The sequence below is a fragment of the Vulpes vulpes genome, chromosome 7, assembly GCF_048418805.1.
Source record: "Vulpes vulpes isolate BD-2025 chromosome 7, VulVul3, whole genome shotgun sequence".
NCBI lineage: Eukaryota > Metazoa > Chordata > Mammalia > Carnivora > Canidae > Vulpes > Vulpes vulpes.
Genome location: NC_132786.1, coordinates 97092924 through 97113948, shown reverse-complemented (window position 1 = coordinate 97113948; position 21025 = coordinate 97092924). Strand labels below are relative to the sequence as shown.

At 38.3% G+C, this 21025-nt stretch overlaps 1 protein-coding gene across 1 annotated transcript; it reads right to left on the bottom strand.

Annotated features, from left to right (window-relative positions):
- Window positions 1-2250: 2250 nt before the first annotated feature.
- On the bottom strand, window positions 2251-3124 carry LOC112915818 (oligosaccharyltransferase complex subunit OSTC-like). Its single transcript, XM_072762721.1, has one exon. It carries the CDS (start codon window positions 3122-3124, stop codon window positions 2606-2608), a length of 519 nt encoding a protein of 172 aa, XP_072618822.1. The 3' UTR covers window positions 2251-2605.
- Window positions 3125-21025: the final 17901 nt, after the last annotated feature.

The following is a 21025-nucleotide window of genomic DNA, read 5'->3' as shown; positions in this document are numbered from 1 at the left end:
CAAGTAAAGATCTAAAAACAGCATAAAACTACCTAGACTCTCCCACCTCTCCAGCCTGGGGACAAAAATGAGGTCACAATAAAAATCACAGAGCAGCCAATTTCTGGCCCAGCACAATTAGGAATAGTGCTGTAAGCCAGGGCTTTTCCTAGTTGCAGGGGTTGCTGGCTTGCCCATAATCTGCTCACCAAAGCCCACAGATGATCTGTCTGTTTTTGCTTCGGGGGTCCTGCTGATCTCACTGCTGCTTCCTTTTCTCTATTTCTCCGGTGATCCTCCCCTGACTCGTATTCTTGGGAGCCCTTTTGAGGACAGTTTTTCTGGCACTCTGTTTGCCTGGCCACAGGACTGGCATTGTGGTTGTAGCCACTCCTCTGCTCCTGTTCCATGATCTCCATGGGCCCACTGATGAGTGTTACACCCAGTGGCCAGGCATGAAGCAGAAGAATATTTATCCTCAATTGACTGCAGCCCCTCTAGCATGACTACCCTTTCACTTGACCTGCTCATAGATTAATGGGGCAAGTGTAGTGACTGTTACATGCCCAAATCTGTTCTTTTACTCTTCCATATACTATGACTGCCTACTTAGAGACTACTTTTTCTTTGTCTACCCTATAGCTAGCTAAGGCCATGGAACTAAGCTCTCACCAATGGAATGTAAGAGCTCCAGTATTTGGTTACTTACCTGAAAGGAAAGTGTTTGCCTTGAGCATTAGCTTTCCTCCTTTCCTCTAGGGAATGTTATCCACAGTGATGAGAACTCTAGTGCAATACTACTCAAAGTGTGTCCTCCAGGCACCTGGAGATTCCTGAGGCCCTTGTAGGAAGTCTGGAAAGTCAAAACTATTTTCATAATATTAGAGTGTTGTCTTTTTTATTGTTTTGCATTTGCATTCATGTTGGAAATGTACTGGCATGGGAAACCACTGGTATCCTAGCATGAATCAAGGCACTGAGGCCAACTGTACCAAGAGTCATCACATTCTTCACAGACTTGCAGTTGCAACAAACAAAACCAAAAAAAAAAAAAAAAAAAAAAAAAGGCAGTTTCAGTTAAGGATGTCCTTGAAGAAGCATTACAAATAATCACTTTAGTCATCCCTCTTGAGTACATGTCTTTTTAATATTCTTTGTAAAAAAATAGGAAGTATGCATAAATACTTCTCATGCATATGAAAATATGTCGTCTCAAGGGAAAGCACTTGTGTGGATTGAGTTTCAAGTTGAACTAAACACCATTTTTACTTGAAATAATGATTGACAAACTTTGTCTATCCAGGCATTTGGCATATATTTCCTTGAAAATCAGCTTGTCACTTCAAGGAATAAAAAAACAGACAGTATTTATTACCAATTACAAAGTTTGAGTTTTCAAGCGATAATTTGCATTTGGGAAAATAGATATCTGCTGCCATGAACTTAAGAGTGTCTCAATTTTTAAAAACTTTTCTGATGAGATCAGTGGTGATATCAGTGAAAATGATTTCTAATATTGTGTAATAAAATATGTCAGCATTTGGAAGTTCTTTATAACTCATGAACCAATAATTTCTAAAGGGCCAATGTATGATGTTACAAAATCATGCATGGATGAAAGACCCACGGGATGTGTTAAACAAGAAATCTTGCTTGTTTGATAAATTTAGGTAAATGTATTCAGTCATATAATTACCACAACACTAGTGGATTTGATTTTATGTAACCGAGTATGAAAAGTTTACGGATGTTTCAGATGTCGTATTGCAACTTTTCAGAAGCTACTACTTGAGTTTTGGTGTAGTATCAAAGAACAATAGTCACAGTGATCTGAAAAGGCTATTAAAATACTCTCTTTCTCATCTATATAGTTGTTTGAAGCTAGATTCTCTTCATGTACTTGAACTGAAACAACCTCCCGCACTAGATTGAATATAGAGTATCACCGTCATCATCATCATCATCATCATCATCCTATCTCCTTATAAAGCCAGTCATTGAAGAGACTTTCAAACATATCAAATAATGCTGCTTTTTTTACTACTTTTTTGAAGATGGTGATTTTTTTAATTAGAAAAATTATTTATTTCTGCTCCTTTCATACATCTTATTGTGCAGAAACAGTCTCACACATATCTGAATAATGTACTGTCACACTGTTTAAAGGCAAAGCACCATAGGTAAAGCTGATCAGAGTTCTCAGCTTATGGGATCTCGCTTCCTGATTTTACATTAATTTTTGAAAGTCAGAAATGTCATCTCCACAAAATGTTAAGGGGGCTGTAAGAAATAATCACTTTATTCAATATTATAGTTGTGGCCTCTTTTTGTGGAAATGGGAGTATATTTTCTTTAAGAAATGAAAAACTAAGAAGAAAATGCCACTAAACATCATTGGTGTGTCAGTACAGGCCAGCAGGAGAAATACTGTGAGAAGTTTGTCTCTTTGATACCAAGAAGACATTCTAGTTCAAGCTTTAATATGATTCCTATTTCTCACGAGATGCTTCTTTTCTGATGCTTCACTCTTTTTCCATATTTCACATCAGAGGATTGGTACAGCCTTTAAAACTTCATTAACAGGAGCAAATCCAATATCCACAGATTTCTTGTCAAAAGGCATTTTTTAACCCATCAGGTAGCCCAGCAGTTTCATTCTCATGAATACTCTAGCCATGAAAAAACTCAATAGGACACAGATGAATCCAATGAATAGAAGAAGAAATCTATTGAGTTTTGGAATGTTTGGTGCATTCAATCCGTCCAGGATTATGAAACCTAAACCTCTCATGGTAAACAGGAAACTGGATGCAAGTCCTTCCATAATATATTGTCCATTTACTCTGTAGGCCAAGAAAGCTACTGGTCTCTGATGTCCATGTTCATCAGTCATAGAACCAACACTTGGAGGTTCAACAGTAACATCATAAATTATTCCTCCGGTGATGAGGAAGTAAGACACCACCACCAGAGCATACACCTTCATGGCTGACGGTATGTGCACCCAGGGCAGCTTCTTCAGCTTCAGGTTGGGGCATTCGAGCACTAAGAATGGGACGCGGTACAAGGTCTCCGTGTTGGTGGTGGCAGGGGTTTCTCTCCCGACCAAGATGGTGATTTTTTTATAACATAAGTTAGTTAACATGTAATGAGTTTATTATGGTTTTTAAAAAGGAGTTAATAAATGCTTTAATAATTTTTTAGTTCTAATTTCAAATACAGTAGTTATTATTTGATATTAATGATATAAACAAATCTATCTGGAGTCTTCAATAATTTTTCAGTGTAAAGGGATTCTGAAACCAAAACATTTGAGAACCCCTGAGCCTCATGATGGACTGAACCTGAAACATTAGAACACAGCTGTCTGCATCCAGACTGGTATAAGAAAGAAGATATATCTCTATTTTGTTTGAGACACTTGATATTGGGGATCTTTCATAAAGCACCTTGGCTTATATCCTAAAAGATGTATAGTGATCTAATGGATGTAATTAGAATCATAGTTCCCTTTCAACTGCCAGCCAGTGTCCCCCAAATTGAGCTTGTGTACCTTGACTCTTCCTCAGTAATACCCTGTACAATTGAGCAATGATTTTCTTTCTTAAATTTTTAGACAGAATCAATCTTGGGGTAATAGTCTGGCCATATAAAGTCAATTGTCCTTCTTTTGAAGGGACCTCAAAATTCTGAAATGGTGGATTTTTTAACAAGTCAACTGCCTATAACCACATTCTGTGATCTCTTTAACATAAGGTTTTAATCTGGATTTTGTCTTTGTTCTGTTAATGTCAGTGTGTTTGGTCGAGTTGTTATGGTAATCATATTTTTTTCTGAGACAACAATGAAGGCATGTGGTTTAACAAGTACAGGGTATCATTCAGGACAATGGAAGAATACTTGAATTTGAAATTTTCTGGGAAAATTCATCATTGCTGGTCATCATGTTTATAAGAAAAGTCCCTAGAATTTGGGAATCACATTTCACTGATTTTTCTTTAAACTTCACACAGTGGATAAGATGGATTTACTAAGATGCTTTTTAATGATAGCATTGCTGTCCTATTGCATAAACTCAGGTGTAAATAAACCGCTACAAATCCTGACATCTCAAGAGGGGAGAGATCTTTTCCTACTTTCCCTTTTTTATGAATCACGTTAGATTTTTAAAATTTTTGTTCAAAATATCATGAATGAATGCTCATTTTCTCCAAGATCAAGTCTATTACCCTTTCTGAGCATCTAAACTTTAAATAATTTGGCCTCATCCTATACAGCTACAGGAACTCTTAGCAGGACAGACCCTCATAGGAAGAAAGAAGGGAGATGTGTAGATTCCTTGGCCTGATATTAACACAACTCTCTTAACACCCTTAACTCTCTTGTCCCCAGTCATACTCATGGGCACATAAGAAGCCTGAGTCAACTAAACTCTGCCTACTTTCAACCTGATCTAATAGCTTAGCAGTGTTGGAGAAAATTAAGCAACTGTGATGACTTTCTTCCTTTAAAATTGTAACCACTCTTCTCAAATGGGCAGCCAGCAACCCACTTCTCTAACACCTCCTCTCTCCCACTGAGGTGACATTGTTTCTCTTTTAACTTCCTCAGGTCATGATGACCTTGTTTCATAATTTATGTTAAAAAGGAGAGATAAAACTGACGTGTGTCTGCTCACACATATTTTACCTTCCCTCCTTTTATGATGGGAGAATTGTCCTCAGTTCCTGTCTAAGGACAACACTCCCTACTCCTGGTCCTATTGTTTGTACTCCTATACCATCCCTGTGAAATAGGAGAAAGCATGTCTGCGCTCTCCAGGAGATGGTATTTATCACACATACTCCCATTCATTGTGCCACAGATACATTGGCTTTCTGTCTTTTGACATTTCTGTCTCAAGTCTCTTATATATGTCCTTTTCTCTATTAGGGATAGTATTCTTTTAGATTTCAGCCCAGATATTATCTGTTACCTCCTCAGAGAAGCCCTCCTTGATCATAGTACCTGAAATAGGCTTCTGTATCAATTTGCTAGGACTGCCATAATGAAGAGCCACAGACTGAGTAGCTTAAAGAACAGAAGTTTAGGGCAGCCCAGGTGGCTCAGTGGTTTAGCACCACCTTTGGTCTAGGGTGTGATCCTGGAGATCCGAGATCAAGTCCCATGTCGGGCTCCCTGCATGGTGACTGCCTGTGTCTCTGCCTCTCATTCTCTCTGTGTCTCTCATGAATAAATAAATAATGTCTTAAAAAAAAAAGAACAGAAATTTATTTTCTCACAGTCCTAGAGGCTAGAAGTCTGAGATCAAGGTGTTGGCAGGGTTGGTTTCCTCTGAAGCTTCCCTCTTTGGGTCTTAAATGGGTGTCTTCTTCCTTGGGCTATACATGGTCTTCTCTCTGTGTGTCTGTGTCTGTGTCCAGATTTCCTCTTCTTATAAAGATACCAATCATATTGGGTTAGGACACACCATAGGGATCTCATTTTAACTATCTCTTTAAATATCCTATCTCCAAATCTTATCACATTCTGTCAAACTAGGGGCTAAGACTTCAATATTAAGTTCTTGGGGGACAAAATTCAACTCATAACAGCTTTCCCTGGTAACTATCCCATTGTGGCATTTTTTTCCATAGCATTTATCACTATCTGAATTTATGTTATTCCTCCATTTGTTTATATGTTTATCTTACCACTAGAATAGAAGCTCTCTGGAGGGCCTTCATCCATCAATCTCCTCATGCCTCGAGCAGTGTCTAGCACAAAATAGAAGCTCAGTGAGTGTTCATGCAGTAACAGAACAGACAGAAAGGAGAGGGGAAGAACTATAGATGCTTTGTTTCAACGTGGTGAGGTTTTTGTACTCACTTCTGCACTATTGTTTTTAGTTCTCAAATATTCACTCTGTTAATATGAGTTATATGGCCTTCGAAAAAATGACTTAACTTCTCTGGGTCTCAGAATCCCCATCTGATAAGTGGGGTACATCTAGGATTATTGTGAAGATAAAAGTATTGTTTAATAAATATTAGTTGCCATTATAGGCAATTCTTAGTTTAAATCATCCTCACTGTAAGGAAGAATAAACCTATTTTCTTAGTAGTAGTCTAAGAGGTGAGGGATAGGGCTGATTTATACTTAAAGAATTGATAATCCTTCTCTCTAGTCTTTGTTATTAACAGCAATAGTCCTTTAACTTTTGGAGCAAAGAATTTATATTTTATTTTCCAAAAGGTTTGAAGTTACCAGGACGTAAATGTGAGGGGAGGTGTGGATAGTGAAAAATCTCTGAGCAAGCTGGAGTGAGTGTAGGGGTGATAATTCTGATCATGTCCCTGAGAGTGATATTGCCCCGAAAAGATCCTGGAAAGGAATGTTTTCTTCACCACTGGGATTTCCATCAAACTATGGAAAGGAGGCTAACTCTAAAAGAAAATAGGCCTAAGATTATTCCTATTTTAGAATAAACTAAAGCTCAGTGAGCTGACTTGAATGAAAGTCCCACAGATGAACTCTAAGCTAAGTGCTCTTTTGAGGACTTTATCTTGCCTTTCCCACACACTTCAGAAATCAATTGAATGGCAAAAGTGCTGAAACCGAAAGAATATTCTAGAAATCCATGTGGAACCTCTCAGAGGTAGATTTGACCTCTAATGTAGGGTGGGGGTGACCTTGTAAATAGTTAAGAAATACAATGTTTATATTACATCAAGATTTTCATAGGCCCCACCTACTTTGAGGCCAATTTTACGCTCTAGAGACACACACTATTTCCTGCCAGCTACCCAAACAGCTTTGAAGTGATGGGCATAATGACTCATGGTCATGTAACATTCCTTTTAGACACATATCAGTGTATTTGTTATTACATTACTGCCTGAACACCCACAGAACCTCAGGAGATAAAATAGGATTAATGTTTAAGAATATAGTCCTACCCATTTCTATTTTATTCAAATCAAACTTTTGAAATGATCACTGTTGGGAATTCATTTTTGCTTCAAATAAGGATAAGGTAAAGATGTGTGAACAGACTGGTCCTTGTCTTTGGAGTCAAGCCATATTCTGGAACTGTTTTATTTGGAGACCACACCTAAGTCACAGCAAAGAAATTATCTGGCATGAATCACATGACCCAGCTTGCAAGTGTGAAACTGGAAGGAGTTGGCATTACACAGCAGGACATATAGTGGGTAACCAGGAGGTATCCTATAAAATGTGAGATAATAAACACGTGTTGTTTTAAGCCTCTACATTTCAGGATCTTTTGGTATGCAGCAATATAGTCATTATGTCTCCTACAACCCAAAGTAGTAAGTATTAGTATTGATCATGTTTGAGACAGCATTCTAAGCACTTCATATATATTCATTCATTTAACAATCACAACAACTAAAGAGGTAAGTGCAATTATTTTCTCAATTTTACACATGAGGGAACTGAGGCAGAAAGATTAAGTAATGGCAAAGATCACTCAGCTAAGTGAGGGTTAGAGTTAGCGCTTGGTTTAGGTGCTCTAAATATTAAATGAATGAATAAATAATGTCTCCATTACTCTGTAAACTAAGAATATTAATATTTTGGGGGTTACTAAAACATTTTCTTGTTTTTAAAGATTTTATTTATAAAATAAATATTCATGAGAGACACAGGATGAGAGAGAGAGAGAGAGAGAGAGAGAGAGAGAGGCAGAGACACAGGAAGAGGGAGAAGCAGGCTCCATGCAGGGAGCACAATGTGGGACTCGATCCCAGGTCTCCAGGATTAGGCCCTTGGGCTGAAGGCAGAGCTAAACTGCTGAGCCATCTGGGCTGCCCAAAACATTTTCAGCATGTTAGCAAACTCTATGAAATTAATCAATGGATATGTAATGGACTCTCTCTGTCCATTTGGGTTCTGTGGTTGACATAAAATATGTATCCCTTAATCCACTGTACACTGTAGATATTATAAGTACTTGATACTATTTACTGTCTAGTTAAGGAAATCATGCAGAAGAGTCTGTCACTTGTCATGATTTGTGGTATGAGATTTACAGCCAAGATATGTCAATTTGACCATTTTATTGACCAAAATTACCAGCTTCAGCTGTAAGCAAATAATTCTTCCACCTTGAATAGCCGATGGGCATTTTATAAGATAATTATGATTTCAGTTTCTGTGGGGCAGGAATCAGAGTATAGCTTAGATGGGTATCTTATGTAACAAGTTGCAATCAAGGTGTTCCCCAAGGCTTAACTGTGGAAAAATTTGCTTCTAAGCCCATACATAGTTATTTGCAGGATTTTTTTTCCTCAGTAGCTGTTGGCCAGGGGTTGCCCCCAGTTCCATGCCATTTGGGTCTTTCCAACATGGCGGCTTGCTTCATCAAAGCTTATAACTTGAGAAACCAATTTATTAGAATTGGCTAAGAAGACACAAATCAGTCTTTACAACCTAATTGTGGAAGTGATATTCCATCATTTTGGCCATATTTGTTGATTAAAGTGAGTCATTAGGTCGTCTATCCCATACTTAAAGGGACAGTATTACACCAAAGTGTAAATACCAGGGGTTAGGGAATCATCTGAGGCCATGTTAGAGCCTACTTACTAGGTAGCTAAGGGTGGAGCAGGGAAATAGATGAAACCTCTCAGAAAAGTGAACAGATGAAGTGGAGGCCCTGAGGTAGGTGAGCACCTGCAGGTGGCCTCTCCATGTAGCATGGTGACTAGTTTCTGAGATAGAGTGCTCCAAGGGAGTGTTCCAAGAGAAAAAGGCAGAAGCAGAAGCTGCCAGGGGAAGGTGTCACTCATCTGTTCCACTGTGTTACATTGATCAAAGCATTTTATAAGCCCAGATCAGAGTTAATAAACTCTTCTTCTGACTGGAGGAGCAGCATGCTTGCATAAGAACTGGCAGATTTGGGCCATCCTTGGAAAATAACAACCACAACCAGTGATTTTAGCAAGAGTAATTTAGATTTGAGTTAAAAACTGTATAAGAAAGTGTGTACATACCTCTTTAAGAAACTTGGGTAGGACAGGAAGATGAGACTTAAATGGGTAACTGGAAGAAGAGAGGGTGAAGACAGGACTTTAAAATGATGTTTGCATCTTTGAGGGCCTGATCCTGTAGAGAAGAGCTTGAAGATTGTGACAGAGATGGGCTGGTAGATGAAACAGGTTTCTGAGAGAGGGGAGGGGAAAGAACTCAGAATGCAAATTTGGGGAATTGGGCTTTGGCAGGAGAACTTTTTCCACTGAAACAGAAAGCCAGGGGGAGAAGGTATGATTGGATGTGACCAACTGTTGAAGGCTGATGCCTCGGCAACACACACGATGCAGAAAAGAAGTGTGGAGGCCAAGTGGGAGAGCCCTGGACACTGCAACAGGGTAGAGAAGCAAGGAAGAGGGGACTAATCCCAGATGAAGATGCAGCTGAATGCCACTCAAGGAAGGATTTTTGGTTTAATTTGTATGTTGCTACCTCAACAGGTTGTTGTATCACAGAGTTTCTTCTCACTGTATCACAGGAGATAGCACAAGGAATGTTTTCTTCAGTTGCACCATCTCTGTCCTATTGGACTTGCTCCTGAAGTTCAACTGAGCTGGATGAGACACGAAAAATCTCTTTCAGAAGCAGGACACTTGTGCTCGTCTCTTCATTATTTGTGCCCTTTTCACTTGTGGAATATCTTACTGGCTTCCAGATCAACACTGTGTCCTCCACTTTGGTTGAAGGCTCATACAAGAATTGTAGCTATGAAAAAATGCTGTACAGTATCTATTGACCATTATGATGTCCCTTATTTCTTATATAAGGCCCTGCATTATTTACTTGTTCTGAATTTTGCTGTCAGAAGTTTTTGTCTTTCAAAGAAATAACTTATTTAATTTGTTGGATAATCAAACTGTTAAAGCAAACTTTGTTTTTGCATTTTTTGTGTATGTGTGTATTGGATGTCAGGATCTAAGAATGAAATTTTTAAAAAAGATTTTATTTATTCCTGAGAGAGAAAGAGAGAGGAGAGGCAGAGACACAGGCAGAGGGAGAAGAAGGCTCCATGCAGGGAGGCTGACATGGGACTTGATTCCGGGTCTCCAGGATCACGCCCTGGGCTGAAGGCAGCGCTAAACCACTGAGCCACTGGGGCTGCCCTAAGAATGGAATTTTGTACTGCACCACAGTATATATGGATGGACATGGATAGAGTTTAAGTCATAAATTCTGAAGTTATATTTCTCTAAGTTATAGTTTTCTCATCACTAAAATGAGGTAGTTTTGGAGCCTAGCTCATAGGATTATTTTGAGGATTAAATGAATTAATACTTATGAAAGACTTAGGCTAGTGCTTGTCAAATGATTACTAGCTCTTTTGGTGTTAATTGTATCCTTCAGTTTACAGTAGCTGATTTGCAAATGTAGAACTTACCAGTTTTCTGGGCTCACATTTCTATAGTAAGCCAACATTTATCTAACATAGCCACTTTTTCTTTCCATTTCTTTCTTCCAAAATATTTTCCACAATTTTTTTTAGATCACCCTATTTACTTCTGCAGAAACTAGAGTAAATGGTTTCTAAGGAATCTTCCAGTTCTTCAGTCATATACAGTTTATAATTCTTTTCAGCGGAGGTGTGAACAAAGGAGAATAATGTATATTCAAGGTGATATACAATCAATATGAATGGTTCCAACTTAACGTAGATGGATTCCTTATTTACTTTTGAAGTAGAAAGTGAACATTAATTTAATACTTGTGATCTTCCTGTAAATGTTCTCCTTACTTGGTATGAATGGATAAGGCTGAGCAAACAAAGGGTTTACTAACTCATATCATCTCATAAAATTCTTGGCATGTAGGGATATAGAATCTATAAATTTAAACAAAGAGATTATTATTTTCCATTAGCATAAGAAAAAAATCCAAGAGGATACATATCATTTGAGGCACCTAGTAATATCATTGTCACTTAAAACATTGTGTTGTGAGATAATCATTTGACTGTTCAAACAATGCTGATGACCATTTTTTCTAGAATTTTTAAAAAAAGATTTTATTTATTTATTCATGAGAGGTACAAAGAGAGGCAGAGACACAGGCAGAGGGAGAAGCAGGCTCCCTGTGGGGAGCCTGATGCGGGACTCGATCCCAGGACTCCAGGATAATGCCCTGAGCCAAAGGCAGATGCTCAACACTGAGCCACCCAAGCATCCCTTTTCTAGAATATTGTAGAGAGAATTGATACATTAAGTAGAGGATTGGAACCGAGAAACTTGAGTGTCCTTCCAACTCTTCCCATTCATGCTTTTATGATCTTGTCTTCAAAACACTGAGTCTGGAATTACTCACAGTGCAATGTCCTCATTTGAGAATAGGTGAAGCATCTTGACTTCATTGTGGGACTGGGTGTCAGGACCAGCCCCAAACATGGGCAATCAGACATTTCCATCTGTATTCTAAATTAATCCCTCTGAGATCAGCTTAACTGTTACTTTAAAATTTGGCTCTAAGTATGCATTTTTTCAGATCATAGTATGATATTTTTCTTCTATATGTAGCTTTATCATAAAAAGGGTTATCAAATCCTGGCCAAAAGTTGGGTAGGGTAGATGGTACTTTTGCATGAAGTCAGGGATTATTTTTTTTGCAGTTTGTTTCTAGCTTGGCACAAAAGAGATATACAAGAGGGAATTTTCTATCTCAAGCATCAGGAATTATTAACTGGCTGCCACCCAACTCTTTGAATCGGGCTGGGGTCTCCCTACCAGATTTGATGCTTCATTTTTACTGTTATGTTTATGTGGATATTTGCTCAAAGTTAAAGGCATGAATATGAATAGGGGAGGGCAGTTATCTAGAATCTAGGGAATGGGTGCTAGGAGCAGCTCTTTATACCCTGAATCTGCCAGTATGATAGTCACTCATTCAGAAAGGCCAGGATACTGTAATTTACCAACACTCCATTCCCATTCTGATCCTGGATTTGAAATGACAGACACACAGACATCCTGATCCCATGGCACAGAAAGAAGATACCTGATATAGAAGTGCCCAACATCCTGGTAGATATACATGAATACTAGAATAGTAGATAATCATTGCCAAAGATTTCTTTTGGTGTATAAGATTGGTAACCAAAATATGTCAGGAGCTTTCTTTTTTAGTCCTTGACAATCTCAAACTTACTGGAAAAAATGGAGAAAAATGATTGAATTTGGGATTTCTTCTAATTCTTTTACTAGGCCACCAGTTTGTTTCCATAATTGTAAACAATCTTGTATTGTTCCCGAGTTGTTTAGACTATAGCCTGGAAGCATTTCAATGGCAGGGACGAGGTTAAGTCCTTTTGTATCTTAAAGCTCTTCTCCAACAGTAGGTGTAAAGTAACTAAACTCTTGAGACACACTTTTTGATTAAGAAATAGAATTTATTGTGCAGCTCTGGTGACTTAGCGGTTTAGTGCCGCCTTCAGCCCAAGGCGTGATCCTGGAGACCCGGGATGGAGTCCCACGTCGGGCTCCCGGTGCATGGAGCCTGCTTCTCCAACTCTGCCTGTGTCTCTGCCTCTCTCTCTGTCTCTCATGAATAAATAAATAAATAAATAAAATCTTTAAAAAAATAGGGTTTATTTCCAACTGTTAAAAAAATGATTAAGGACAACAATTGAGGTAATACAAATAAACTTTAACACTTCAATAATTTTTTAAAAAGATTTTTATTTATTTATGAGAGATACACACACACATACACACACACACACACAGAGAGAGAGAGAGAGAGAGAGAGAGAGAGAGAGGCAGAGACAGAAGCAGGCTCCATGCACCGGGAGCCCGACGTGGGATTCGATCCCGAGTCTCCAGGATCATGCCCTGGACTGAAGGCAGCGCTAAACTATTGAGCCACCCGGGCTGTCTGTATTTAACACTTCAAGAAGTGAATAGTCTCCATTCAGAGAACTACAGAATGGAGTGGAAGGCAAGAAGCTTTTAAAGGATAAAGAATAAAGAACAAAGAAGAGAAAAACAGCAAATATCTGGTTGTCTGGGGCCTATAGTCAACCCTGTTTGGGTTGAGTGGGAACAAAAAAATAAGTATAGAGCTCAGAGTTAGCTTGGTGTTTGGGTATTGGTTGACTGGATATTCTGCATTTCTGGTCAAGCAGAGCATTTACAGGGACACAAAAGTAATATAAGTTTTGGTTAGCTGATGTGGCCTTCCAGGCAAGAGTGGCTCATTTTAGGTCCAGAAAGTTATTTTAACACAATTGATGCATTACAAATTGGAATTTTAGGTTCTACTTCTAAATATTATTCTAGGTGCTCTAATAATTGAAAAATATGGAATTGGGCTGCACACTTCTCTCCCAGTGAATGGTTAGTGTGTCAAAGTGAGGAGGGGGATGGGAGAGGGCAAGAATCAGGGAAGAGGCCCATGATTGGAATGGGGACTTGCTTCCCAGGGCCTGGCACATTCCCTACCTTCTATAAGGTGGCTTCCTGGTAAAGGTTTGTTGATGAATGAATGAATATATGAATACTGAATTAATCTGGACAGACAAGTTGAGTTAGCTCCAAATCTTTCCTCTCTTTTTCTTGGGAAAGCTGAATTAAATCCAGCTGTTCTTTAGATTGCCAAGCCACTTTTGGGCAAGTTCCTTTCTATTTCTTTCATTTCTATTTATTTTCCCCTTGGGTGCTGAAGACATAAATGCTTCACCAATTATTTATTCTTTATAAGAGTTGGCCCTTTGTACTTGACATTTTCTTAATTGTTCACATTCTGCATATTTCCTTGTGTTTCCTAATGCTGTTCCATTCCCAGTAACATCTTCTGATGAGACTCTAGTGATGAAAGTGCAAAGGGGTTTCTTATTTGAGCCTTTTTATTTATCCTTTCCACATGTCTCTGCTACACATTTTCCCTAATACCAATTTCCTTATCTAAGCTGACCGCATCATTGACAATGTAAATGTGACTTTGAAGTTTCAAATGATTCGAGGTGTTATATCTCCTGCAGAACAAAATTTTTCAAAAATAGAGATGTGCAATCTGGCTCTTTCTCAGAAATACTACAAGGCTTTTAGAATGTGTGCACATCAGCCAGATTCACTGATCTAAAGTGACACCTGACCAGCTGGGTGAGAACATATTTCAAATTTATACAACACAAGCAGTAACAACGTGAGCAGCCTCCTGGCACCACTAGATCCTGCAGGACCAACCATAGGAAGTAATACGGAGGAACTCAGAATGGGAGTAGCCCCTGGCAATAAAACTTTAGTCAGCATAACTTCAAAAGAAAATCCATCAGCATGAGAATGGATTTTTCTTAAGAAAAAGAAAAAAACACCCCATTGTAGTTTACAGTGTTATTTTATCATATCTTCCAGTTCTTGTTCACATGCTACTATTTAAAAAATACTAATGATTATAAGATAAATGGAACTTTATATCCCTCTGTCTTTTTTCCCAAGTTTATTTAAATTCAAGTAGTTAACACAGTGTAATAATCATTTTAGGTGTAGATTTTAGTGATTGATCACTTCTATACAACACCTGGTGCTCATCACAAGTGTCCTCCTTAATCCCCATCACCTATTTCTCCCACCTTCATCTCTCTCCCCTCCAGTAACCCTCAGTCTGTTCTCTATCATTAGGTCTGTTCCTTGGTTTGCCTCTTTTTCCCCCCATGTTCAATTGTTTTGTTCCAATTCCACATATGAGTGAAATCATTAGGTATTTGTCTTTCTCTGACTGTCTAATTTTGCTTAGCATAATACCCTCTAGTTCCATCCATACCATTGCAAATGGTAGGATTTAATTCTTTTTTATGGCTGAATAATATTCCATTATATGTGTATTCTAGGTGCTCTAACAATTGAAAAATATGGAATTGGGCTGCACACTTCTCTCCCAGTGAATGGTTAGTGTGTCAAAGTCATCTTCTCTCTCTATTCATCTGTCAATGGACATTTGGGCTCTCTCCATAGTTTGGCTGTTGTTGAAAATACTACTTTAAACATGGGGGTGCATGTACCCCTTCAAATCTGTATTTTTGTATCCTTTGGGTAAACACCTAGTAGTGTTAATTGCTAGATATTAATGTATTCTTTTCTTCTTTTGACCTTTATGCCATTACATTTTTTTATGTTATAGTTTACCTTGTTTTTGCTGTCATTTACCATATCTTCACCTTTATTCTTAAATATGCTAGCTAATATCATTATTACTACTGCTTAACTTCTGAATTACATTGCAATATAATGGACAAAACCAGCCAAAGCTGTATTCAAACTTCTGCTATTGGTCCTTCTCTTCCTTGTTCTTCTCCTCACCCCTTTTCTTCGCCCACTGCATTTTACCTTCTCTTTCTTTCTTTCTGGGGCACAGAATTGGATTGATGTAATGAGCTACACTCCTCAGTTTATAAGAAAATATCATAGTTCATCTAGCCCCAGCCCTGTTTTATGACCTTGCTTTACCTTGTCCTGACACTTGGATCCTGTTGACAAAATATCCTGATGTTCAGGTGGTCATTTTGGGTATTCCTTGACTAATCAGATATTTCAATGTTCCTCTTTCCTCCTTTTTTTTGGGGAAAGAGAAAATTTCCTCATATTTTCCACTTCCATTGGATTGTGCTGGTTTTAGTGATTAATGCATTAGAAAAGTGGTTCTGAAAATTTAGTGTTTGCTATCACCTGAAAGGCTTGTTAAAACAGATTGCTGGGCCACACCCTCAGAATCTCATTTAGTAGGTCTTAGGTGGGGCCCAACCACTGGCATTTCCAGGTAATATTGATAAGTGATGTTTGATTACTTTTGGAGAACTGCTTCATTAGAGGATTTCTAACTTTTTATCAAAACACAGGTGAAAGAGAATTGGAGATAATTTAAGGAAAAGTGATTTGCCTAGGGTAAAAAAAAAAAAGACAAGGATTTACTCAGTATATATACTGTTCTAAAGCTGGAAGTCGCTGCTGCTATCAGAAGCCATTTAGCCATATTTCATGAATCCAGGGAGGAGATATGTGCTTTCATTGTTTATTAGCAATGAGGCCAGGTTTTTCTTTTAATTTGAGTTATAAAGTAAAACCCTACCATAATCCTGTAAGAGAGTCCTAAAACTTAATTGCAAAATGTGTAGAATTTTACTATTTCCACATTAATGAAATGGTAGGATAAGAGAGCCAAATGGTAGGATGGGAATGTACAGCCAATGGCCTCATGGCTAGATGTGTATTAATTTCAGGTCAGTTACCTGTGAGCTTCACAGTAGCATTTAGTTATATTTACTCCTGTGGTCTTTTAGAATGGGGAAATAAAAAAAAAATACAACCCTGTAAATGTGGAATGCAAAAAATAATCTGATTTGGGCTAGCAGTGAAAAACAGGGAGAGGCAGTATCAGTGTGAGATCCATTTTAGGGAAAGTTAAAGAGATTTTCACTTATCCCTCTTCTACCTTTTGTAGTTTTTTCTTGCTACAGAAATTTATTACAAAGATGAAAAAGTGCACCTATGGTTAGACCAGGCCAGGTACATAGCAATGTTCAATAAGTATTTGCTGCATGAGTGAAAAAAAACGAACAAATAGAGGTAGATGTGAAACTCTGTGGGAGTAGAGAATGGAGTGATGACATCACCACTGTGTGTCTTTGTCAACGCCTGAGGGGACCTTGGACAGTGATATCCTGCCTCGGATATCGTTGCAGGCACTCTATCTCCCAACCCAGACATGTGCAGTGATTATATCTAAGTGTGTAGTGAAAATCTGCCTGAGAGCATGACGTGGTAAACTGTTAACAATCTTTAACATAGCAGTGGAAATTTGAGTTCCCTACCAAATGTGATAGAATCACAACATTTTACGGAAGAAGGGAGATTTGAGGCCTGATGTATTTCCTGGGCAGGCTGCCCCCCATAAACTCCCAGTGTCTAGGCTCCTGGAGGAAAAATGGGATGCTCAGAGAGGGTGCACTGATGGGGCAGGAGCAAAATTTGCCCACTTCTCAGGGATCAGCCCTGTTGTTAGGATTCTTTAAGTAGGAGTCCTCAAGTCCCCTCGAGGGACTTCAAGACATAGAGCATGGAAGTACCAGCCTCCATCTTCAGGGATTTTGATTCAGTACATGTAGGTAGAATCCCTGAATTTGTTTTTTTTTTTTTAAGATTTTATTTATTTATTCATAAGAGACACAGATTCAGGTAGAGACACAAGCAGAGGGAGAACCAGGCTCCATGCAGGGAGCCCAATGTGGGACTCGATCCCAGGTCATCAGGATCAGGCCCTGGGCTGAAGGCAGTGCTAAACTGCCCAGCCACCTGGGCTGCCCTGAATTTGTTTTTCAGACAAGTCCCCAGATGATGTTGATGCTCTGGTCTGGGGACCACAATTTGAGACCCATCACTTCAGTCATTTCTGAGTGAAATAGAAACTTTTCAGTTAATATTTTATCTTTAGTGATGATGGTGAAAAGATTAGAAGTTACTGCAATATTATATTTTAAAGAATGGTTTTAATTGACTCAAATTTAGTAAAAATGTGTTAAAGACCTCCTGTTCCTTCCTGCAAGGCATATAATTAAATTTTAAAAATTATGATCAGGTCCAAATAACAAATTAAAACTGGAGTTGTTTTAATTAAGAAAGAGGATTAACATTTGTTATATAGTTGAGGGTTGGGAATCCGAGGCTGTGCATTTTGGGGCTTTATTATCTTTCAAGTTTAGTACATAATGATTTCCTCACTCCATTGAATTTCATTGGAAAAGGAAAACCACACTAGCTAACTGTAGCTAAAAATACAATGTGGCCAGTCCGTTTGTGTCTGTGCATGTGTATATGTGGGTGTGCATGTGTGTATGTGTGTGTATGCATGTGTGCATGTGTACACACATGGTCAGAGAGGCAAAGGAGACTTGTAGTATTTGAATAGCACAGATGTTTTAGATAAGTGTGAGTCAAGGTAAATATTTAAAATTTCCATCTTAGCTTGGGAAATCCAGCACACAATAACCAGAAGTTTTCTGTTATAGTAAGCATCCTATCTTTCACATCCCTTTTATGTTTTAACAGCAGTTGCTTTAATGTACATCGACCCTGATTTTAATCTAAGTAGAATCAGTCATATTTATTTTCCTTTTGATAAACAGCTATGAGGAGAGGATGCTTTACATGAGTTTTATGACAGTGACAGTAACAGTAGTCATAACTTATATTAGCTATCTATTTATTCAGGATATAATTTCATACAAAACTATTGTTTCCCTGAGTACCATAAATAAATCAAATGCTGTTATCAGTTCACTAATGTTATAAAGTCACTTTGAAGTACTCACAGAACAAATATTATTATTTCTATGTTACATATTGGATCCAAGGGATCCTGGACAATACAACGAGTTCCCTATATTTACTCAGGCTAGGTTAATGTAAGAGCAATAATTAAATTCAAGGAGAGATGATCCAATAATTTCAGCCAGTTTCATAACCAAAACATGTTGACTGCCTGGGCGATCAGTATGCAGAAGTAGGTGAGAAACAGGCGAAGAAGCCAAATCAGTTGAACATATTGTAAGCAAAAAAATCAGTTCAAGCTAAATTAGGTGAGTGTTATTGTGGAGAAAGAAAAAAATCAAATCAAGGTAGTATAAAGTCATCCTAAGTCTCTATCCAGTATACTCTTCACTACACAAATATTTAGATATGTTAAGGGCTATAGTTTTTAAGGATTTTAAGGATTTGCTTTTATAAAAGGGAATTGTGGGATTACTTAATTGGGGAGATTTCCCTAATAATGTATGTTTTAATACAGAATACAGTCACTCAATTAGCTGCTTCTATTGTGGAAAGAACATAAGAGAGTTGAACTTACTGTAGATTTAAAAGATAAAATAACACCCACCATAATGATAAAAATAAGGAAACTTCCAGATTTTTAAATTTGTATGTTTTATGTATTTTTTTTATTTTCAGAAGTAAAGCAAAATCTTAGAAAACCAACTCAATGTTAACTAACTTAAAACAGACTAGAAATTTTAGAGTAGCGAGGAGGAAAGGCAGTATGATGGAAATTTTAGTATAGTGAGGGTAGGTAGTGAGCTATCCATCTGGCTTTAGAGGAAGGGTGCTTTTCGGTTTGGCACTGAGGAGGGAAGGACATTTCTACAACTGTCCTCCAGCACAGGCACACATCTAAAAACCTCCACAGTCTATCAGGCCCCAGTGGACAATTGTAAGATTGGTGAGGTCATCATTATTATTGTCACTGTTGCTGTTCCTGTCGCTGTTCCTGTTCTTGGTGTGCCTAGCAAGCTCTCCTGCTGTCTTGTCTCTAGCTACCAGAGTATGTAAGCCAGCTGTGGTGACTTCTGCTACCCCAGCTTATCACCAGTCTCAGTAGAATGTGTGAAACAAGGAAAGTCCATGAGCATCCTGCCTTGTTGTCCATGGGCATGTGAAGCTAGGGCTACTACCAGTCACACCTCCTGCCAACACAAAAAGCCAACTTCCAGAAAAAGAGAGTGAAGCCAGCATATGAGGAGGAATAGTAATGAGCAGATATGAGAGATGAATGGAGAGAGAATCCAGGAGACAAAGAATCATTGGTGTGCTGTTTTTCTTCAATCTTGAGCCTGCCCTGGTGGACATCAACAATTTCCTTTTTTGCTTAGAGTTGTGTCTCTGTCACTTAAATGAAAACACTTAAATGAAAATAGGTCCTAACTCAGGTGTCCTTCCTAACTCCTACCTCTTACCTGTCATTTCAGCTGTGAACTGGTACTGGAAAAAAAAAATTTTTTTTAAGATTGTTTATTTATTTATTTGAAAGAGAGTGAGTGGAGTGAGTGAGAACATGAGTAGAAGGAGAGGAGCAGAGGGACAGGGAGAAGCAGACTCCCCACTGAGGAGGGAGCCCAATGTAGTGGGCCCTGGGATCATGAACTGAGCTGAAGGCAGACACTTAATTCACTGAGCCACCCAGGGGCCCCGGAAAGTGTATTTTAAATGCTAGTTTCTGAATATCCTTTCTTTTCACAAAAACTTCTATGGCCCTATTCCCTTCCGTATTGAGTCTATATTTCTGTGGTTAAATTTTAAAGACAGAAAGAATATTATTGGTGAGCTTCCAGACTTTCAAAACACTGAATGATCTAGGGCACAACCTAGGAATAATTAGAACATCGAACACCCTAATCCATTTTGAAGACTGTAATAGGTTAGTCTCTGAGAGTGAATTCTTGATGTTGTCTAGTAGGAGGTGATTACCATCATTCATGACATCTGGGCTGAATCTAAATCTAAATTTTGGACTCATAGGAGCTCAATCTGCACGAATTTCCTTGGGGAGGATAGGGCTTTCAGAAATACTGGAAGTTTTTCTATTTCAAGCTGTTGCAGACAAGAAAATAGACGAATTTGATAAAGGCCAGAGTTTACTGTCTTTACAAGTACACTTCCCAGGGGGTTCAGGTAGCTCTTTTGGAGAATTTTGCTATTCCCTGGACTTCTTTAGAGCAATAATGGAGCACTAGGGTATAGTTTCCAAATCTTTATCTGGTTTTCAGGGGCTTGGTTGGTGAGCACTCATGGAAATGCCTTCTTTAAATACAGAGATAGACCAGTCCAGCATGTGTTGGGCTATCATGATTTATTGCTTAAGTATCTGGGAGTTGACAGAGTGCTTTCTGCTAAGCAGACTTACTTACTTTCTTTCTTTCTTTCTTTTTTTTTTTTTTTACCAATGAGTTTTATTTGAATATATTCAAATTCAAGTTTTTCATTAATTTGCAATTAACTCATATCAAAGATGTTATTTTATAAGAGCAATTTAGCATCCATCAAACCTTGTGATTATTTTTTCTTATATGCTTGACGATCCCTTCTGACTTCAGGAGACATTAGGCAGGTTTTCAAGGGCAGAGACGCACTGGTGAAGATGTGGATTTGGCTCAAATATGAGAGTGGAAGGTCACAGTAAATCCTGAATAAAGAGCCACTCAAGTTTAATCGAAGGAGTAGTTGACTAGAAATTAGAGCCTGAGATCTGGTTTAGCTAG

Bases quoted from the DNA above. Each gene is read 5' to 3' on its own strand.
- LOC112915818 (XM_072762721.1), bottom strand. From the start codon at position 3,124: ATGTTAACTAACTTATGTTATAAAAAAATCACCATCTTGGTCGGGAGA.